Genomic DNA, 22,988 nt, shown 5'->3' with positions numbered 1-22,988 from the left:
TATGCAGAATGACTTGAATAACACAAGGTGGAGTACAACTTATTTGCACAAAAGCGAATACCCATAATTTAAACTTAGAATAAAATAAGCATCCATAAATAAAATGTGCAGCAAAGCAATCCTGTTGAAACAACTCCCCTGCGTGAGTGCCTTGCTCCTGCCACTCACCACCTGGCCCAGGGCGGGGCCTGAAGCCTCATAAGGATGGTTGATGCTGCTGCTGCTGCTGGCCAGGTGGACTTGGAGCGGTGCAATGTTCTTTTTAAAATGTTTTTTTAAAAATTCTTTTTCCCCCTTTTGATTACAGTGCTACCCCTCAAGACGAAATTAATCCGTTCTGCGGGTGCCTTCGTCTTGCAGGGATTTTCGTCTTGAGGAGCTCCGCTATCAGCGGATCAGCTGATAAGCGGTAATTGACAGATTAGCGGCTTAGTGGATAAGCGGCAATTTGCAGATAAGCGGCTTAGCGCCTTTCAGAAAAGGCAAAAAAAAGCGAGACCACGAAAAAAAATTCGTTTTGTGAGGAAACCCCATAGAAAAAATCGTCTTGCGAAGCAGAAAAAATATCAGAAAGCCCTTTCGTCTTGCGCGTTTTTTGCTTAGCGGGGCATTTGTCTAGCGGGGTAGCACTGTACTTTTTTGTGGGGGGTGGGGTGGATGTTTGGTTGGGTTCGGGATTTTAATGTGTTTGCAATTTTTACAGTTTTTTGTTTGTATTGTTTTATTGTGGGTTCTTTCTGTTTTTTAAGGGTTTTATTTTGTTCTTAAGGGGGGTCAGGGCTGCCAGCCCACAAAATAGCTGGGGCATGTTCCATGGGGGGGATGCACTGGGGCAACTGATCTCAGTGATCACGGGTAGGAGGAGGAGTTACGCTAAGACCAGACCATGTCATTACAGAGGAGGCAGGTTTAGTCATTGTTGGAGGACTATCCCTGCCTCCAGGCCTGGTACTGACTGGACGGATACTAGAATCAGCAAGGGATACCCACATGACCTGAAGGTGCTGCTGTGCAATGCCAGGTCAATGATTCATAAAACCGCGACCCTTCCCCTCTGCATGGAGGTGGGACCGATTCAGATGGTCCGCCCCGCCACTTAATGGCTCCAAATGGTTTCCAGAGAGTGGTAGGGGATGTTTTATCCCATGTTGATGGCCTTTCAGCTGATTCCCTGGTGGCCCGCTGGAATGTGGAGTTAACCAGGGCTATTGACTGTTTGGCTCCGAAGCGCCCTCTCCGATTGCATGGAGCCCAGACAGCCCTGTGGTTTTCCACGGATCTGAGGGAAATGAAACAATCAATGAGACGGCTAGAGCGCTGGTGACGGATAACTCATTCTGAAGCTGACCGGACACGGGTTAGAGCTCAATGTCGAGTCTACCAAGTGGCGGTAGCAATGGCAAAGAAGACTTTCTTCGCCGCCTCTATTGCATCTGCAGAAAACAGCAGCAGGAGACTTTTTCAGGGGGTTCGCAATTTAGTGGAACTACCTGCTACATCGGGGCCCAGTATGGGCCACATGATCTCCTGCAATGATTTTGCAAAGTTTTTTGCAGATAAAGTCGCTCAGATTCAGGAAGAGGTAGACTCCACCGTGGGAGCAGGGCCGGGGCGGGAGAGTGCTAGTGTCCTGTCTAGTCAAGTTTTGTGGGATCAGTTGCAATCTGTTACCTTCGGGGATGTGGACAGGCTGCTTGGACAAGTGAAACCAACCACCTGTCTCCTTGATTCATGCCCATCCTGGCTTATAAAAGCTAGCCGGGAAGGGCTGGGAGATGGGCTTTGTGGGGTCGTGAATGCTTCTCTCTGTGAGGGAGCCTTCCCAGACCCGCTGAAAGAGGCAGTTATCAAACCGCTTATTAAAGAACCATCTTTAGATGGTGCCAATATGGCTAACTATCGCCCAGTCTCAAATCTTCCATTCTTGGGCAAGGTGATTGAGCGAGTGGTTGCTGAACAACTCCAGGCACGCCTGGAAGAAGCGGACCATTTGCATCCCTTCCAGTCGGGATTCAGGCCTCATCATCGGACTGAAACTGCCTTGGTCGCACTGGTTCGATGATCTCCGGCGGGCTAGGGACAAAGGTGAGAGCTGTTTCCTAGTTCTGCTGGATCTCTCAGCGGCCTTTGACACCATCGACCATAACATCCTTCTGGACCGTCTTGAGGGGCTGGGAGCTGGGGGCACTGTCATACAGTGGTTCCGCTCCTTCCTCCTGGGCCGTGTCCAAAAAGTGGTGGTGGGGGATGAGTGTTCAGACCCCTGGGCTCTCACTTGTGGGGTGCCTCAGGGTTCCGTCCTCTCCCCCATGCTTTTCAACATCTACATGCAGCCGCTGGGAGAGATCATCAGGGGGTTTGGGCTGGGTGTTCATCAGTATGCAGATGATACCCAGCTCTACCTCTCTTTCAAATCGGAACCAGTGAAGGCAGTGAAATTTCTGTGTGAGTGTCTAGAGGCGGTTGGAGGATGGATGGCGGCTAACAGATTGAGGTTGAATCCTGACAAGACAGAAGTACTATTTTGGGGGGACAGGAGGCGTGGTGTGGGGGACTCCCTGGTCCTGAATGGGGTAACTGTGCCCCTGAAGGACCAGGTGCACAGCCTGGAAGTCATTCTGGACTCGCAGCTGTCCATGGGGGCACAGGTCAATTGTGTGTCCAGGGCAGCTGTTTATCAGCTCCATCTTGTATGCAGGCTGAGACCCTCCCTGCCCGCAGACTGTCTCTCCAGAGTGGTGCATGCTCTGGTTATCTCTCGCTTGGACTACTGCAATGCACTCTATGTGGGGCTACCTTTGAAGGTGACCCGGAAACTACAACCAATTCAAAATGCGGCAGCTAGACTGGTGACTGGGAGCGGCCGCCGAGACCATATAACAGCGGTCTCGAAAGACCTACACTGGCTCCCAGAATGTTTCTGAGCACCATTCAAAGTTTTCCTGCTGACCTTGAAAGCCTCGGTCCAGTATACCTGAAGGAGCGTCTCCACCTCCATCGTTCTTCCCAGACACTGAGATCCAGTGCTGAGGGCCTTCTGGCGGTTCCCTCGCTGCGAGAAGCCAAGTTACAGGGAAGCAGGCAGAGGGCCTTCTCGGTAGTGGCACCCGCCCTGTGGAACGCCCTCCCACCAGATGTCAAAGAGAAAAATAACTACCAAACTTTTAGAAGACATCTAAAGGCAGCCCTGTTTAGGGACACATTTAATGTTTAAGAGATTATTGTATTTTAGTGTTTTTTGGAAGCCGCCCAGAGTGGCTGGGGAAAGCCAGCCAGATAGGCGGGATATAAATAATAAATTATTATTATTATTATTATTATTATTATTATTATTATTATTATTATTATTAACAGGAAGGAAACAACAGAGCATTGTGGAGCAGATCATATTTCTGCTGTCTCAGAGGAGGACATTTCCCTTTTTCTTTTAGGGTCCAGTGTGCTTTGAAGATGTCGCTGTTTGTTTCACGGACGAGGAGTGGGCATTTCTGGATCCTGACCAGAGAGCTCTGCATAAGGATGTCATGGAGGAGAATTGTGGGATATTGGCCTCTCTTGGTAAGGCTCCCTGTGGGATCGTCCTATCTGCCTGGAAATTCAAAAAATACGTCTATGTGACGAACCTCATATATTTTCACAGAGCTCAGCAGCGCCCCCTACAACACCTGGGAACCTAACACCCCCACAAAAAATAGCAAATTACAGTCTTTTCTGTGAACAATCTTCCTCCAGTTCTGCCTCCTTCTACCACTATTGGCCTGGTCTGAACTGCCCAGGCATCTTAAATGTCAGCTTCAGAGTTGTTAGGAAAGATAAGTAGCTTCTGGGAACCTAACACCCCCACAATAAACAGTAACTTAACAGTTTTTTCTTTGAACAATCTTCTTCAAAATATTCCTTTTTCTACCACGATTGGGCTGGTGTGAACTTTTCAGGCCATCTTCAGTGTCAGCTTCAACCTTCCACAATTTTGACCACTACTATATATCAGACAAAACAACATTCAACAACTCTTCAGAATCTAATAATAAATATGTTGGTAAAATGACAAACAACACAGGTAATGAACACACACCCAACTCGTTTCATTTCTTCTCTATTTGTTCCTGAGGCTCTAATCCCTTTTTGTCTCCATTGCAGATTCTGATGAATTGGAAATTGAGAGCAAAGGTGACCACGATAAAATCCCCAGGGAGGAGAAGCCACGCAAAAATTTGGAGTGTGGAGAAAGCTGCAGTCAGAGCTCCCATTCCACTTCCCATCAAGAAAATCTCATTGGAAAGAAACTGTATCAGTGCATGGAATGTGGAAAAAGCTTCAGGAAGAGCTCCTATCTCATTTCCCATCACACAATTCATACAGGGGAGAAACCCTATCAGTGTGTGGAATGTGGAAAGAGCTTCACTGATAACTCTTCTCTCACTTCCCATCACAGAATTCATACAGGGGAGAAACCCTATCAGTATGTGGAATGTGGTAAGAGCTTCAGTCAGAGTGCCCATCTCACTTCCCATCAAAGAATTCATACAGGAGAGAAACCCTATCAGTGTGTGGAATGTGGAAAGAACTTCAGGAAGAGTTCCAATCTCACTAAGCATCAGAGATTTCATACAGGGGAGAAACCGTATAAGTGTGTGGAATGTGGAAAGAGCTTCTGTCAGAGCTCCGATCTCACTTCCCATCGAGGAATTCATACAGGAGAGAAACCCTATCAGTGTGTGGAATGTGGAAAGAGCTTCACTCGTAGCTCCTCTCTCACTTATCATCAAAGAATTCATACAGGGGAGAAACCCTATCAGTGTGTGGAATGTGGAAAGAGCTTCAGTCAGAGCTCTGATCTCACTAAGCATCAAAGAATTCATACAAGGGAGAAACCCTATCAGTGTGTGGAATGTGGAAAGAGCTTCACTGGTAGGTCCTCTCTCACTTATCATCAAATAATTCATACAGGGGAGAAACCCTATCAGTGTGTGGAATGTGGAAAGAGCTTCTGTCAGAGCTCCTCTCTCACTTCCCATCAAAGAATTCATACAGGGGAGAAACCCTATCAGTGTGTGGAATGTGGAAAGAGCTTCAGTCAGAGCTCCTCTCTCACTTATCATCAAAGAATTCATACAGGGGAGAAACCCTATCAGTGTATGGAATGTGGAAAGAGCTTCAGTCAGAGCTCCCATCTCACTTCCCATCACAGAATTCATACAGGGGAGAAACCCTATCAGTGTATGGAATGTGGAAAGAGCTTCAGTCAGAGCTCCCATCTCACTTCCCATCACAGAATTCATACAGGGGAGAAACCCTATCAGTGTGTGGAATGTGGAAAGAGCTTCACTGATCGCTCCTCTCTCACTGCTCATCAAAGAATTCATACAGGGGAGAAACTTCCCATTAAAGAATCCATACAATGGTCAGAAAAACCATTATACAGCTTTAGGAGCCAGGCAAATCCGCACCTTTTTAACCAGCCTTTTGGCTGATTGACATCTAATGCCCTTTTAATATGTGGTGGGTTTTTAAAATATTTTTTTATGTTGTAACCATCCTGAGACCTGTGGGTGTATGGAATAGGAGCCATCTCTTAAAGGCCTAGGGGTCTTTGCCCCACCCCCAATAAAATATTTAAGGATGCCACCCCCCAGTTTTTGGTGTGTGTTTTTCATACACAACCTTTTATTATTCTGCAACTTGGCATACAATTTCTTTTTCAATTTGCCCTCTTAAAAAAACAAACGCAGAAAGGTCATGAGGAAAACAAAATACAAGAAGATGGACAGGTCCCATCTTTGCGGGCAAAATGGAAAAGTTGCTTTGAAGCAGGCTTTCCCACACCTGGGTCCCCAGCAGCTCCTGGACTATAGTTCCCATCTTATATATATAATTTTATTAATTTTCCAAAACGGTTATACAAATTGCACAAATTTCCATACAGTTGATTCCTTTTTGACTTACTTCGGCTTCTCTGATAATCATCCATATTTACCTCTCAGTTACGCATTTCTCTGATTATATTGCCATTGATCTTCCCTCCCACCTCTATTGCTTTTTAACAATATATCTCAACTTTTACAGTGCTTCTTGGAACCCCGCCAGCGTTGTTTGCACATCACATATTCTTTTCAGATATTCAACAAATTTCCCCCAATCCTCGATGAACTTTTGGTCTCTAAGATATCTAATTTTCCAGTTAATCTATCCAATTCTGAATAGTCTGTCAACTTCAGTCCCCATTCTTCTATCGTCGGAATTTCTTCTTGTTTCCATTTCTGGGCCAGTAAAGTTCTTGCTGCTGTAACCGCATATTGAAAAAGTTTACAGTCTTTCCTTCTTATTTCATTAAGGACTACAGTTCCCATCATCCCTTCCCACTGGTCCTGCTAACTAGAGATGATGGGAGTTGTAGTCCAAAAACAGCTGGAGACCCAAGTTTGCTTTAAAGGGAAAGTAGGCTGGCCCTGTGACACCCTCTGCTGGACAAAAGCACTACCCCAGAATCTGAACCACCCCCAGTACTCCTAATTGGAATTTATAGAGCGCAAAACTGAAGTTTGATCGGCACTTCTACCTCTAGGGAGCTTCTAGGTGCTTTCTGCACCACCTAGAGTACCCACAGAATTGTGGCTTCTACTGGCAACACACATAGGAGAACAAATGAATGACAAACACAAGAGGCAGGAAAAAACCTGGAAAGGGCCATAGCAAATGGACATCGGTGTGAAGAGGTCACTTTCCCCACTGCTGAACAATGCCACAGGCAGAGGAGATGGAATGCTAGAAGTGTCTCTGGGGCAATGGAAGCTGCTGGAAAATTGAACTACGGGCTCAAAATATTACTTTTTAAAAACGTTGCTGCCATTATAGGCATTGCCATTCTAATGGCATGCATGCTGTAAAACAGAAGAGCAGTCAAGTACAACCTTCCTAGAGTGAATATGTTTACACATGGGGAGGGATGTTTGTCCAGCCAGCAGGTCAACTTCCTGTTTCCTTCTGGGACAGACTTCCTCTGCATGTGACTAGAGGTGGGTGTGGCCTCACCTGTGCAGGTAATGACAAAAGCACAGGGCAGGGCAGCCATCTCTCTGTGACTACATGCATCGAAGACACAACATCTATTAAGCCAGAGATGCCCTCTTGGCTTCCAGCCAAGAGAGGAAAAAGGGACTATCTTCTTAAGAGATAGACTCCAAGTGTATATTACTTCATTAAGCTAAGTATGCCTTCTGGGATCTGATTGTGAACAGAATGTGAGTAAACTCTTTTTATATTTTTGTAAAAGACTGTGTCGTCTCTTCTATTTTATGAGGGAATAAGGGGAAAATACCAGAACAGTTATTATAGAGGCTTTAGCGAGCCTGAGCAAAGGCAGACGCTGCAAATTTAAAATAAAAGGGAATGTTACTCTGCTGATATTGTGGAAGTTGTTAACACAAGTTGGATAAGGATATACTCTGACAACATATCCTTTCCTGCATCCCTGAACATTCCCACACATGCATCATATGATGGATTGTGCAAGGCAGGACTTACCTGGCCCCCCACCAATATTTTATCCAAGTCAGCATCACTGGGTCATGTGGTTTCCAAATTAAAGACATAAATCTCCTTCCTTTGCACAAGTTCCAGCTTGTCAATATCCTCATTTATGCTTTTAAAAATTTATTTGCCCTTCATCTGAAGTTTTTACAATATAAACATACAGGATGAAAGCATGGCTTTCTCAAAAACAAGACAAGCCAGAGAAATCTCTCCTTTTCTCCTTTTCTTTTTTTGGATGGAGTTACAAACTTTGCTGATCAGTGGACTGTTGTGGAAATTGTGCATCTCGATATCAGTAAGGCTTTGGACAGAGTCCTCTGTGATATTTATGTGAGGAAGCTGGTAAAATGTGGGCTGAATGAGGTATATGTCTTAGGACATCAAACTGGGAAAGAGGATTTTAAACTGACTGAAGAGGTTTTATGCCCTTGGGAATTTGGTCTCTTAAATCTACCCCTTCGCCTTCAAAATGAGACTGAATGAGGTAACTGTTAGGTGGATTTGACTGACCGAACCCAAAGAGGACTCCTTCATGGTTCCTCCTCATCCTGGGGAAAAGTGACCAGAGGGGTGCTGCAGGGTTTTGTTCTGGGCCCGTTGTTGTTCAACGTCTTGATAAATGACATGGTTGAAGGAAATGAGGGGATGCTCGTCACATTTGCAGATGACACGAAATGGATCATGATGGCATCCTCTCTCTTCTTCAGCAACTGACAGGGAGACAAAGAACAGTGCAAAAGCACAGCAGAGCGAAAGAGATAAGACCAACTTCCGTTCTTACACTTTCCAAGCCTAGGAAAGTAAACAGGGGCATGTGACATACTAGCCACATATCCAGCAACGGGAGGAGTGAAATGCTAACACAGCAGACATGATTGCAGGTGATATAAGGGAAAAAACCTGCTCCTTTTTCCTTATGGGGTACCCAAGGGCCCATATACAGTCCTTTTGTAGGTTCTCTATCGGTAGGAGAAAATAACAGAGACCAACCAGAGAATATTGAGAAGCAAAGCAGCTAGTAAGCCTGTTCTTTATTAACTTTTGCAACAGGGTTCTCCACCCACAGGCAGGACAGAGGAGGAGGACCCCGAGCCATGTGTGCAAGCCCTTATATAGACATTTTTAATTGCCCAACCTGGAGTCCAAGACCACCCCCAGAAACTGTCAGGATATGAGTACAATGCAGCTGCAAACAGGCAGCTCAGTGTTTACATCATATGATGTGGCTGTTAGAATTCTAGCCCTGTCAGAGGTATGTGCCTATCTGTTCAGGCACCGGCTGAATTCCTTAGACCTCCCTCCGGCGACTCCCGGCAGAACAAAACATACACGAGGTCCGTTCCGGCGATTTTCCTCAGGCTGTGAGAAAAACACACCAACTGCTTCTCCTGCTTCTCCTCCTCCCTGCATATCCCCAGGGAGGGGAATCAGATTGTCTCGGAGCTGTTTCTTCCAAACGTTGCTCCCTCGAAGCAGAGAATGAATCAATCTGCATTCACTCTTCTAAGCCCGAAAATCTCATACCTTGGGCTCCGTTGCTTTGGCTGTCTTTCCTTCTGGTCAGCTTCTGGCTGCAGAGAATCAGCTTTTCACCTCAGGCTTCCATGGAGGCCACTTCTTGATGCAGAGGTCGATGAAAACAGCAACCGGCGTCTGCTACCATTGTTATAATTCTAGCCCTGTCAGAGGTATGTGCCTATCTGTTCAGGCACCGGCTGAATTCCTTAGACCTCCCTCCGGCGACTCCTGGCAGAACAAAACATACACGAGGTCCGTTCCGGCGATTTTCCTCAGGCTGTGAGAAAAACACACCAACTGCTTCTCCTGCTTCTCCTCCTCCCTGCATATCCCCAGGGAGGGGAATCAGACACAGACAGAAATGTAACTACATTCTTTTATTCCTGTCTTTAGCAGTCATACAGTAAAGATGTCTGCTCTCTTCAACAAACAGAGAGAAACTCCAAAACTCCACCCATGTACATCCTGTACAGGTCATATGACACACACTGAGCTCATATCCTGTGCTCAATAAGGAGAATGGACTGCCCCTTAGTTCCCAAGGCAACAGTCACAAACAGCAGACTGAGCTGCTATAGCCTTTGCTTGCTGCAGCTTTGGTGCTTTAGAATAACAGTGGCTAGTCCTGGGAAAGAATCTTCCAGGCAGTTCAGGGGATTCACAAGGCTTTGTTCTCAGTGTAATATGAGACCTTACTGTTGCGTATGTGCTCGGAGGAGACTGAACTGATCGGACATGTTTTTTGTGGAGATGTACAGTCAGAAATAAACACGATGTAAAAAGCCTTTCTGACTAGCTTCTTTCTCCTGCTGGTATGCAAAGGGGGTGTGCATCTTCCATTCCGGGGGATGTTGCTATGGGGGCCAAGATGGCGTCCGGCACTCTTCTTAGCTGCACCACTGCTGCCCGTGCCGGTAAAAACCTCCTCCAGCCTCTTTGGCCCTCTTAGCAGAGTTTACACAGCGGGGAAAAACTGTTGCTTGTGTGGGAATAACTCAGACTGCAAAGCAGGCTTTTCTCTTATCTCCAATAGCCTTTAATCAGTAGAATAACATCGCAAATTCAGCCCGGCGAATTGGCTGGCATTCTCACTGCTTCTCCGCAAAAGCGAAAGGAAAAAGACACACAGAGAAACACTCCCCTCTGTGAATATAGCCATGCCTCAGAATGTGAGACGTCACTCAGAACTGTTTAACCCTGTCAGTTCTGATTCTCCTCACACCCCCTCTCGTCTCGCATCCTGAGGGAAACTGTGAGGACACATCTACAGATCTCTTTGAGTTCAACTCCTTTCCCATTGCCTCTTGCCCCTTCCTGGCTTCTGTCTCAGGCAACTGTTGAACCTCCTCAAAACTCTCAGGTTCGCACTATGCGAAACCAACCCACGCGCTGGTGACCTGAAACCTCTCAGGTGGTATCCCCTTCGTGGTGCGTGCGGACCATCTGAGCACTGTCTCAGGTGCTCCTTCTGACCCACTCGGGCCAGCAAGTGTGTCTCCGACACCAGAAGACTCCCCCTCTGACTTACTGTGTCTTCGGGCCTTCTGAACTTTGCTAACGGGAGACGAAGGCTCACTCTTGGGCTCTCTTTTAACAACCTGTGGAGATGCCCAACCCCTTTCTTGACCTTGGTCAGCGACCTGGTCCTTATCAACAGGTTCAGCTTCTGCCTCTCCCTCCTCCTCAGAATCAGACAGACATTCTGAGAGAACGTCAGGATTCGCATGGATCCTTGACCAACCATTCTGCTCACAGAACTCAGCATTTCTGCTAACTAGAAGCCTGGACTGATCTGGATATGCAAACTTCCACCCCTTTGTCCCAGGCTCATACCCACAAAAGATCATTTTCCGGGACCTCGGGTCACCCTCCTTTCGTTGAGCCTTTGGCACAGGCACCCAGGCTTGTGAACCAAACACACGGAAGAAATGCAGCTTCGGCTTCTTTCCGTGGAGTAAGAAATACGGGGTGTCAACCTACCACTGAATTGTAGGACCTGTTCATCGTGAAATTGGCCGTCTTTATCGCCTCCCCCCAAAAACTTTGAGGCAAACCAGAGTCAAACAGTAAAGCGTTAGCTGCTTGAGCTAGTGCCTTGCTCTTGCGTTCTGCCACACCAACCTCCTGAGGAGAATTAGCACCCGTCAACCAGTGACGTATTCCCTTCTGGCGGAAGAAACTCTGCAGAGCAAACCCAGTGACCTCTGCGCCTCGGTCACTCTGAAACCCCTGCACCTTGGTGGAAAACTGTAGTTCCACTGCCGCAACCCAATCTTTGATCAGTTGCGCTGCCTCGCTTTTCCATCTCAGCGAGAAGACCCAGCCGGTTTGGGTAAAATCATCTGTCAGCGTCAGAGCAAATCTGGCCCCGCCCAGACTCTCTGGCATGGGCCCAAAAAGGTCTGAGTGCACTAGCTCAAAAGGCTTTGTGGTTACCCTCTCCAACCTGGGATAACTGCACCCTTTTACCTTTGCCCTTCTGCATGCCCTACAATCTAGGGTTCGGTCACATGCTTTTATCTTGCACCCTACTGTGTACTGGGGCAACTTCTGGATATCTTCCCAAGAGCCATGTGACATTCTTTTGTGCCACAAATGAGCACATGAATCATGAGTGGGAACGTTTGCACACTTCGCCTGTGCTCCCTCAGCGTCCCTCTCACCCTCCAGAGGTGTCTCCAGAATAAAGAGATTGTTCTGACATGCAACACTGACGAGTTGCCTCCCACCCCTGGAAATAGAACAGACATTATTTTCAAAGCAAACCTTGTACCCCTCCTGTAAAAGACAAGATACAGATAAAAGACAATGTTTCATCTCAGGCACAACGTAGACCTCCAGCTCTGCCTGCAAGAAAGAAACAGACACATTTCCAACAGTGGTCAAATCTCTTTGTGACCCATCAGCAAAAACAACTGTTTTCCCAGTTGAAACAGCCCTGCAGTTCCACATCTCTCCACTAGGTGGCATGAGATGATGACTCGCTCCAGAGTCTATGACCCAGCGCAGCACTCTCTCCTCACTGGAGTTGTCCTTTATCATTGCCATAGCAGCAGCTAGGTGATAAGGATTGTCCTCCACACATCCTGTGTCACGTCCTCTCTGCGCTTTCCCACGCTGGCCTCCTTTCCTGGACTGGCTGCCATGGAAACCTGGCTGACTGCCATGGGAAGTGACCTTGGAGACATCCTGCCCAGCCTCTCTGGCTCTCCGGGGCAGGAACGACTCATATGGTCAGCAGAATTGCAGATAAAGCAGCGACGAGTGGAAAAAGCCTGAACCGTGCCTTCCGCTGGCCTGCCCCCCCCCTCTGCAACCGGATGGGCTCCCTGTGCCAGCTCGGCCCTCTCTTAGACGGCGTTCCTGTTCGTCACTCAAGCGTCCTGTCACATACGCCAGCGTAAGATCTGCGGGATTCATCGATTCCAAAGTTAGACACAAATTGTCATAACTTTTGTCCAAAGAGCTGAGCAAAATATAAACTTTCAGTTCCTCAGAAAAGTTGACTTGCAGCAGCCTCAGCTGATTGAAAACAGAAAGCATCTCAGTCACATGCTGTCTGATGCTATCCCCAGGACGCAGCTTCATCTCAAACAAGCTTCTGGTAGTGTGGATCTTTGCCCCAGCTGTGGTCCTGTGATGCACTCTCTCTAGTGCCTGGTAGGCCTCATGAGCAGTCTCCAGCCCCTCTACCAAAGGTAGCTGTGAGCCCTCCAAACTGAGCACGATAGCTCCTAGGGCTTTGTGATTTCTTCTCTGCGAAGCATGGGCAGCTGCAATATCTGCTGCCGAAGCATCAGCCGCAGCTTGCTGTGGAGGCCCTCGGACCGCCTCCCACAGACCCTTGGCTACCAGCCATGCCTTCAGCTTCCTACTCCACTCCTCCCAATTCTTTCCATCTAATTTTTGAAAAGGGACGGAGTATGAATCCTGGCCGTCTGCCATCTTCTCCCCCAGGGCTCAGCGTACTCACGTATCAGCAGCTGCTCCGGCACCCGGTTCAGCAGACCAGATCCTCCCCAGCGAGCTCCTCTCTGCCTCAAACGTTAGGCACAGCTCCAACTGGCTCCAGCTTCTCAGCTGGCTTCCCCCACACACAGACACATCACAGCAACAGCTTCAAAGCTTGGCTGACCTACATAACCTATGGGGGCCAAGATGGCGTCCAGCACTCTTCTTAGCTGCGCCACTGCTGTCCGTGCCGGTAAAAACCTCCTCCAGCCTCTTTGGCCCTCTTAGCAGAGTTTACACAGCGGGGGAAAACTGTTGCTTGTGTGGGAATAACTCAGACTGCAAAGCAGGCTTTTCTCTTATCTCCAATAGCCTTTAATCAGTAGAGTAACATCGCAAACTCAGCCCGGCGAATTGGCTGGCATTCTCACCGCTTCTCCACAAAAGCGAAAGGAAAAAGACACACAGAGAAACACTCCCCCCTGTGAATATAGCCACACCTCAGAATGTGAGACGTCACTCAGAACTGTTTAACCCTGTCAGTTCTGGTTCTCCTCACAGTCGCCTATCAAGATCTCCCTGGACTGTCCGGGATGTCAGCCAGAGAGGATCACCGGTAAACAGGCCCCAGGAGCAGGGAGAGAGGCCAGCCTCACCCAAGGGGGCAAATTTTCCAACAGAAACATCATACCTACATCACAGAAAGGTGGTCTACAACAGAAAGCTGAGTGTTGTTTTTACCTTGTCTGCCAGGTTACCTGTTAATGACCACTTGACTAGATTACCTGGGAAGGCTGGCTATTCTTTTGTAATGATAATACTTCATTCCTGAGCCAGGTCACAGGCTCACCCTATTCACACCTTAAATGTGCCCTTAAGGCAGGATTTGTGAGGACAGAGACAATGGGGAGGTTTCTGCATTTCCTTTGACCTTGTAGAGAAATATTTGAGGTGAGTGAAAGAGTCAAAACGGCTTTAGGACTTTTCCTGTGGGTTTTGGACATGTGGTTTATATATTTATATATGTGTTTGCTTGGTACATTTAGATCTCTCTCTCTCTCTCTCTAACCTAAAATTTTTTATAACAATTCCCGCCTTTGGGGATATAATTTTTTTCTAAAAAATTGCTGCCCCACAAATAATAACCTGGTATGTTGTAAATGGATGCCTTCGTTTAAATCTTGAGAGACTGCATGTGAGGCCTCTTAAAGCTGTTTGCAGATGTAGCAGTGCACATAGCTGGACATAGGATATCACATAAAAAAACACATGTTGCATTTTGTTCCTAAATTACTTGTGGCATTCTAGCACTTTGGGAGAAACATTCTCAATAGTGGTCTATGCTTTACACTTAACGGGAAGGTCAAATAATGAGTGAAAAACGCAGTTTGTTTTGTTTCTGCCTTTTTTGTGTTTTCCCAGGTGTCAAAGCTAACTCTCCTCTGGACTCACACCTCCATCATATCACAGCAGCAACAATCTCTGGTGAATCCCTGTAGGGTTTTCATATTGACCATGTCACCTTGTAGTGGCACAGGTTTGGGCATTTATTGAGAGAGATGTCTTTGCCTTGGCCTTTCTATGAGATTTTTATTATTATAGGCTCTGGTCTTGCACTCTAGGGAAGTTGTTCAGTTGTTCCTAAGGGACCAAAAAGCTAATTGCAGCCTGGATACACTTGCGCAATTCTAACGGAGTCCAATTAGAATTTATATAGCCCCATGGTTTGCCGACATGGAGTTCTGGCCCCACCTGGTAGTGGCGGTCAGCCTGGACCTTGTACGCATCCTTGGCCTGGCGCAGTTGCTCCTGTGATGGCCTGGGAATCTGATTCAGAAGCTGAACCGGAGGAATCCCAGCCTGCACAGGAGTCCCCGCCTCCAGGGCCGGCTGAGCCGGGGCAGGGCCTTGAATGTGAAGGGCCCACACCTGTTCCGGATCCTCAGGAGCAGACACCAGATGAATCCACTCTGGCTCTGGGGGTGATTGAGGACCCATTGCCTGCAGGTGCTCCTCTCCCAGCCCTGTCAGGGGAAGGCAGGCACATGGACGTTTGCTGCTGGTTTCCAGGAACGGTCCTCAGATCCATACCCCTTCCAGTCTATGAGATACTGCAGCTTTCCCCTGCGGTATCGGGAGTCCAGAATGCGCTCCACCTCGTACTCAGGCTCCCCCTGAACCAAAACTGGCTGCGGTCGGGGACGGTTTGGGTGGAACTCGTCGGGCGGGGCCACCGGACTCAGAAGGGATCTGTGGAATACTGGGTGAACCTTCAGGGTTGCGGGTAACCTGAGACGGAATGCCACAGGCGAGACCTGGTCCACGATGGGAAACGGGCCGGTGAAACGGGCGTCCAGCTTCCGCGAAAGTCGAGAGGAGTGGAGGTGGCGAGTGGAGAGCCATACCAGGTCACCGACGTGGAGTTCTGGCCCCACCTGGTGGTGGCGGTCGGCCTGGGCCTTGTACGCCTCCTTGGCCTGGCGCAGTTGCTCCATCAATAGTTGTTGCTGAGACTGGAGCTCCTGAAGCCACTCTGTCACTGCAGGGACCGCAGATGCTGGCAACACATCCGGGAACAGCCGCGGATGATAACTGTAACTGGCCTGGAACGGGGTCTGCTGGGTGGATGCGTTCACCACGTTGTTGTAGGCGAACTCTGCCAATGCTAGGTGGTCGACCCAGTCATCCTGCTGGTAGCTGCAGAAACACCGGAGGTACTGCTCCAGCACCGCGTTCGCCTGTTCCGTCTGGCCATCGGTCTGTGGGTGGTAGGCTGATGATAGACAGACATCTGTCCCGAGGGTCTGGTGCAATGCTCACCAGAAATGGGATGTGAACTGCACGCCCACGCTCGGACACCACACGCTCAGGTAGGCCGTGCAGGCGGAAGACATGCTGCAGGTATAGCTGAGCGGTTTCCTTAGCTGTGGGAATGGATGGGCAGGGGGCACAGTGCACCATCTTAGTGAAATGGCCAGAGAAAACTAGGAGGCAGGTACAGCCACGAGACGGGGGTAAGTCCACTACAAAGTCCAGCGAAACCGTGTGCCAAGGACGTGGTGGGACTGGCAACGGCTGAAGTAGGCCGGGGGGTCGCCCAGTAGGGCCCTTGGCCCACCGGTAGACGTAACAACCAGCGATGTAGCGAGCCATGTCAGCCTTCAGGCAGGGCCACCAAAACTCGCAGCTTACCAAATGGGTGGTCCGATAGCGCCCAAAGTGTTCCCCTGCTGGGGCATCATGGGTCACCCAGAGAACCTCAGCCCGCAGTGGCCCTGGCGGGATGTACAGGCGACCGTGGTGCAGCAGAAGGCCCTGGTGCAAGACCAGCCCCGGATACTGAGGGCATGACCCTTTGGCCAGTTCCCGGAGTCATTCCTGGGCCCAGGCGTCGACCCACTGCTGTTCCCTCACCCGAACCTGCAGTGGCTCAGCCTCCTGAGTGGCCAGGAACGCAGCCGGTGGTAGGATCGTGGTTGGTACTGCTTGCTGTACCGTGTCTGCGGCGTCTTCAGGTTTCTGGGACAGGGCATCCACCTTCTGGTTTTGGGAGCAAGGGATGTAGCGGATCCGGAACTGGAACCGGGAAAAGAACAACGCCCACCGGATCTGCCTTTGGTTCAGCTTGCGGGTGGTCTGGAGGTACTCCAGGTTCCGGTGGTCGGTTCTCACCTCCACCGGGTGTCGTGCCCCCTCAAGATGTTGGCGCCAGACCTCAAAGGCCACCTTGATGGCCAGTAGTTCCCGCTCCCACACGGTATAGTTACGCTCCGCTGGAAGGAGCTGGCGGGAATAGAAGGTGCAGGGTAAGAGTGGTGCATCAGGTCCATGCTGCTGAGACAAGACGGCACCGAGAGCCGTGCTGGAGGTGTCGGTCTCTACCACAAAGGGTCGAGAGGGATCAGGATGTTGCAAGATCGGCGCTCTCTGGAAACAGGCTTTCAACCCCTGAAACACCTCCTCTGCCTCCTTGTCCCAGGAAAATGGCGTCCTGGAGCGCAGTAGCCGGGTCAACGGGGTGGTGTGATGAGCATAATCCACAATGAAGGTCCGGTAATAGTTGGTGAACCCCAGGAATTGCTGTAGGTCCTTGCGGTTCCAAGGTGCCGCCCATTCCCGAACTGCTGCCATCTTCCCAGGATCCATCTGCACCCCATCTGGAGAGAGTCGGTGACCAAGGAAGTGTACTGACCGCTGATGGAACTTGCACTTGCTGAGCTTCGCATACAGGCGGTGCTCCCGCAAACGCTGCAGCACGGTCCGGACATGACCCTCGTGGCGAGCCGGGTCACGGGAGAAAACCAGAATGTCATCCAAGTACACCACCACGTACTTGTCTAGCAAGTCCTGGAACACGTGGTTGATGTACCGTTGGAACACAGCGGGCGCGTTGCACAACCCGAAGGGCATAACCAGGTATTCGTGTTGAATGGTTTCTTTAAATGTAAAGGTTCATCATTGTTCCACCCGATGTGTATGTCTTTAAGGGGCCAGAGCAAGGGCCAGAGCAAAATAACGAGACCCAGCTTTACAGCTGTGAAACATAGCAGGTGCTGCTGAGTTGTGTTGATTAAGCTGTGTAGTATATAAGGAACAGCACCTAGCTCTCCCATTATCCTGGGGGATGGGTTGGTGGTTGGGTCTGGTTTGTTGATGTATTTAGTGTACCTGTTCTGGCTTGTCCTAGAGTGGCACCTGATTATGGGCGGCGAAGGCAGAGTCCATATAGGAGAGGGTTGCCCCCGAATCTACCAGAGCATGGGTGAGAATCTAGGGCACACCAGGAGGGTATAGATGCACCAGGACCATGAGGTGTTGCAATTCCACTGGTGTGGGCCCATCATGTGCTGTTTGGGACCCCAGGTAGCAGGGCCTTTGGCTACCAGGGTTGGTGGTTTCCCTGTGGCTGGCACCTTCTCGGGACAGGATCGAGCGTAGTGTCCGCTTCCGCCGCAGTAGACACAGGTTCCCCTCCCGACGCCGCGTCTTCTCCGCGGGGGAGAGGCGAGGCCGTGCTGCCCCGAGCTGCATAGGCTCCTCCGGCAACTCGGTTGTGGTCGTGGACCTGCTGGTAAAGACTGGAGCCAGAAGCCGGGAGTGCTGGCGGTCCCGGGCCTGACAACGGTCCTCCAACCGATCGTCTATCTGCAGGCTCCGCTGAATGAGGGCGTCCAGCAAGTTGGGGCGATCCATCGTGGCCAGCTGGTCCAGTATCTCATCCGAAAGCCCCTCAAGATACTGGTCCCGCAGTGCAGAGTCATTCCAGGACAAGTCCTGCACCAACAGCCGAAATTCTGTGGTGTAGGTGGCGGCTCTGGACTTGTCTTGTCTCAACCGACGAATCGCCCGATTGGCTTGGCTCCCCTTCATAGGGTTGCCAAACGCAGTCTCCAAGTGGTTACATAGTCTGTCAGCAAAGGAGAGTCTTGCCGGAGCAATGGCAAAGCCCACTTGGCCTCCCAGTCCTTCAGCAAGCTGATCAAGAAGTGCACCTTGGTGCGTTCGTCAGGAAAATTCCGGGCTCGCCCCTGAATATAGCTTGGCCTGGACGAGGAACATGGGAAAGCTGGCCGGGGACCCATCAAATTTATCTGGCAGGGCCACTGGGTACTTGCCAGAAACTGGGGCGTCGGCCCCAGGAGCCAGTAAGGCATCCAACTGCTGCTGAAGCGCCGTAACCGCATTGCTTAGCTGCAATGGTGGACAAGCAGTGGCAAGGACAGGCCCATCTGCTTCATCCAACCAAGTCTCTGTTACACATGCCAGGTCAAATCTTCCATCCATGATCCAGTCATGGATGGCAGTGGTCTTATGAATCATTGACCTGGCATTGCACAGCAGCACCTTCAGGTCATGTGGGTATCCCTTGCTGATTCTAGTATCCATCCGGTCAGGACCAGACCCGGAGGCAGGAATAGTCCTCAGACAATGACTAAACCTGCCCCACATAGTCTAGTCTTAGCGTAACTCCTCCTCCTACCCGTGATCACTGAGATCGGTTGTACCAGTGCACCCCCCCCTGTGGAACATGTCCCAGCCATTTTGTGGGCTGGGGCCCACTCCCTGGCAGCCCTGACCCCTCCCCTTAAGAACAAAATAACACCTTAAACAAACAAACAAACAAAACCAATAAAGCAATGCAAACAAAAAAACTGTAAAAATTACAAAAACAACAAAATCAAAAAAATTCCCCAAGCCCAACCAAACATCCACCCCACCCCCACCCCCCACATACAAAAAAATTCAAAAGAATTTTTAAAAAAACATTTTTAAAACACTCTGTGCCCCTCCAGCAGTAACAGCAACTGTGCTAGTGAGGCCTGTCAGGCCCCGCCCCAGGCCAGATGGTAAGTGGCAAGAGCAGGGCCCTCAGACACTCACACAGGAGAGTCTTCCTGGGCAGCAGGCAGCAAGCCGCAAGCAGTCCTTGTGAGGCTTCAGGCCCCGCCCTGGGCCAGATGGTAAGTGGCAAGAGCAGGGCCCTCAGGCACTCACACAGGAGAGTCCTATATAAAATTGTCTATATAAGAGCTTGCATGCAGGGCTCGGGGTCCTCCTCCTCTCTCCTGCGTGTGGGGGAGAACCCTGTTGCAACAGTTAATAAAGAACAGGCTTACTAGCTGCTTTGCTTCTCAATATTCTCTGGTTGGTCTCTGCTATTTTCTCCTACCGATAGAGAACCTACAAAAGGCCTTACTGAAATTGAAAAACACTATTTCCACAGCAGTCCACTGATCAACAAAGTTTGTAACTCCACCCAAAAAAAGAAAAGAAGAGATTTCTCTGGCTTGTCTTGTTTTTGAGAAAGCCATGCTTTCATCCTGTATGTTTATAATGTAAAATCTTCAGATGAAGGGCAAATAAATTTTAAAAAAGAATAAATGAGGATATAGGCAAGCTCGAACATGTGCAAAGGAAGGAGATTTATGTATTTATTTAATCTGTAAACCACCCGACCCAGTGGTGTCAACTTGAATAAAATATTGGTGGGGGCTAGGTAAGTCCCGCCTTGCACTATCAATCACAGGATGCATGGACACCAGTAGAATGACAATGTCTATAATGGCAGCGACTTTTTAAAAAAAGTAATATTTTGCGCCCATAGTTCAATTTCCCAGCAGCTCCCCTTGCCCCAGAGACACTTCTAGCATTCCATCTCCTCTACCTGTGACATTGTTCAGCAGTGGGGAAAGTGACCTCTTCACACCGGATGTCCATTTGGTATGGCCCTTTCCAGGTTTTTTCCTGCCCCTTGTGTTTGTCTTTCATTTGTTCTCCTGTGTGTGTTGCCAGTAGAAGCCACAATTCTGTGGGTACTCTAGGTGGCGCAGAAAGCACCTAGAAGCTGACTAGAGGTTGAAGTGCCGATCAAACTTCAGTTTTGTGCTCTATAAATTCCAATTAGGAGTACTGGGGGTGGTTCAGATTCTGGGGCAGTGCTTTTGGCCAGCAGAGGGTGTCAAAAGGCCAGCCTACTTTCCCTTTAAAGCAAACTTGGGTCTCCAGCTGTTTTTGGACTACAACTCCCATCATCTCTAGTTAGCAGGACCAATGGGGAGAGACGATGGGAACTGTAGTCCGGGAACTGCTGGGGACCCAAGTTTGGGAAAGCCTGCTTCAAAGCAACTTTTGCGTTTGGCCCGCAAAGATGGGACCTGTCCATGTTTGTATTTTCTTGTATTTTGTTTTTCTCATGACCTTTGTGCGGTTTATAAAAATTTCTTTTTTAAAAAAAAATATATATTAAAGTTTTAAATGTTACAAAAAGAGAAAGAGATAATTCCAAGTTAAACAAAAACTTAACAACACATCACAATAAAAAAAAGAAGAGAATAGGGGGGGGAAAGGTTATAAAAAAACAGAAAAACAGAAACAATTAAGAAACACAACGAACCTTCCCGTAACTTATCTTTCGTTTACTTGTTTCCTTGAGCTCCTCGCACCTCCCTTTTTTGTATTCTAGTTCAGTTAGCTATTTCAGCAAATCCTTTCTATCTTTCCCAATTTTTATCCTATAATTTATCTTAATATAATGTAACTTTACCTTTCCTCCTTTTCTCCATTAACAATCTATTTTTACTTAATCCTTTATAATATTTCTGCTAAAGCCACATAACTTCATTCCAGCCTCCTTCTAACATTCCTTAATTTTACAATGTTTCTGTAAATAATCTTTAAATTTCTTCCAATCTTCTTCCACCGACTCTTCTCCCTGGTCTCGGATTCTTCCAGTCATTTCCGCCAGTTCCATAAGGTCCATCACCTTCATCTGCCATTCTTCCCGGGTGGGTAGATCTTGTGTCTTCCAGTACTTTGCAATAAGTATTCTTGCTGCTGTTGTAGCATACATAAAGAAAGTTCTATCCTTCTTTGGCACCTATTGGCCGACCATGCCCAGGAGGAAGGCCTCTGGTTTCTTCAGAAAAGTATATTTAAATACCTTTTTCATTTCATTGTAGATCATTTCCCAGAAAGTCTTAATCCTTGGGCATGTGCACCAAAGGTGAATGTGCCTTCAGTCTCTTTACATTTCCAGCACTTATTATCAGGCAAATGGTAAATTTTTGCAAGCTTGACTGGTGTCATGTACCACCTATAGATCATTTTCATTATATTCTCTCTTAAGGCATTACATGCCGTAAATTTCATACCTGTGGTCCATAACTGTTCCCAGTCAGCCATCATAATATGATGTCCAACATCTTGTGCCCATTTAATCATAGCAGATTTCACTGTTTCATCCTGAGTGTTCCATTTCAACAGCAAGTTATACATTCTTGACAAGTTCTTAATTTTGGGATCTAACAGTTCTGTTTCCAATTTTGATTTTTCCACCTGGAAGCCAATTTTTTTGTCCAGATTATATGCCTCCATTATTTGATAATAATGGAGCCAATCCCACACTCTATTTTTTAGTTTTTCAAAACTCTGTAGTTTTAATCTATCTCCCTCTTGTTCCAGAATTTCCCAATATTTCGGCCATTTGGCCTCCATATTGAGCTTTTTCTGAGCCTTTGCTTCCATTGGGGTTTTATTTTCGAGCAAGTCCTTATATCTTATCCAGACGTTAAACAGTGCTTTTCTGACAATATGATTTTTAAATGCTTTATGTGCTTTGACCTTATCATACCACAAATATGCATGCCAGCCAAATACGTTGTTAAAACCTTCTAGATCCAGCACATCCGTGTTTTCAAGAAGCAACCATTCTCTCAGCCAGCAAAAAGGGGCTGATTCATAATAAAGTTTAAGGTCTGCCAGGGCAAATCCACCTCTTTCTTTAGCATCAGTTAGTATCTTAAATTTTATTCGAGGTTTCTTGCCCTGCCAGACAAATCTAGAAATATCTCTCTGCCACTTCTTGAAACAATCCATTTTATCCAGAATTTGCAATGTTTGAAACAAAAACAGCATCCTAGGCAGTACATTCATTTTTATCGCAGCAATTCGGCCCAGCAATGATAGCTTCAGATTTGACCATATTTCTAAGTCCTTTTTCACTTCCATCCAACATTTTTCATAGTTATCCTTAAACAAGTTCACATTCTTGGCAGTCATATTGACCCCTAGGTATTTCACTTTCTTAACCAATGTTAATCCTGTCTCCTTCTGAAACCTCTCTCTCTCAATCACTGTTAGGTTTTTCTCTAACACCTTAGTTTTCATTTTGTTCAACTTAAAACCCGCTACCTGACCAAATTCTTGAATTAGTTCCAGTACTCTTTTAGTACTAGACTCTGGCTCCTGTAATGTCAATACCAAATCATCAGCAAATGCTTTCAATTTGTACTGTTTAGCTCCGACTTGTATACCTTTAACCAATTGGTCCCTTCTAATCATGTTTAGAAGGACCTCCAGGACCGATATAAAAAGCAAAGGAGAGATTGGGCAACCTTGTCGTGTTCCTTTCTCTATCTTAAATTCTTCCGTCACTACATTATTCACAATTAATTTAGCCTTTTGTTCTGAGTAAATTGCACCTATAC

At 48.0% G+C, this 22,988-nt stretch overlaps 3 protein-coding genes across 4 annotated transcripts in view; all 3 read left to right on the top strand.

Annotated features, from left to right (window-relative positions):
• Nucleotides 1–22,988, top strand: part of LOC310843306 (uncharacterized protein) — a 110,647-nt gene that overhangs the window by 5,449 nt on the left and 82,210 nt on the right. The gene's annotated exons all lie outside the window — the stretch shown is intronic.
• On the top strand, nucleotides 3,868–5,474 carry LOC310842786 (uncharacterized protein; the record flags this gene model as incomplete). Its single annotated transcript, XM_083734925.1, has 2 exons — nucleotides 3,868–4,060; nucleotides 4,141–5,474. Exons 1-2 carry the CDS (start codon nucleotides 4,045–4,047, stop codon nucleotides 5,472–5,474), a joined length of 1,350 nt encoding a protein of 449 aa, XP_083591051.1. The 5' UTR covers nucleotides 3,868–4,044.
• The window catches only part of LOC310843705 (uncharacterized protein), a 50,710-nt gene continuing 48,896 nt past the window's right edge, over nucleotides 21,175–22,988 (top strand). The window contains exon 1 of the mRNA XM_083737377.1: nucleotides 21,175–21,287. The gene's annotated coding sequence lies outside the window, so the exon portion shown is untranslated. The remainder of the gene's footprint in view (nucleotides 21,288–22,988) is intronic.

This window comes from Podarcis gaigeae (assembly GCF_964106915.1).
Source record: "Podarcis gaigeae genome assembly, chromosome: 4".
Classification (NCBI taxonomy): domain Eukaryota; kingdom Metazoa; phylum Chordata; class Lepidosauria; order Squamata; family Lacertidae; genus Podarcis; species Podarcis gaigeae.
The sequence above is the reverse complement of the archived record's forward strand: the minus strand, read 5'-3'. Positions and strand labels throughout refer to the sequence as shown.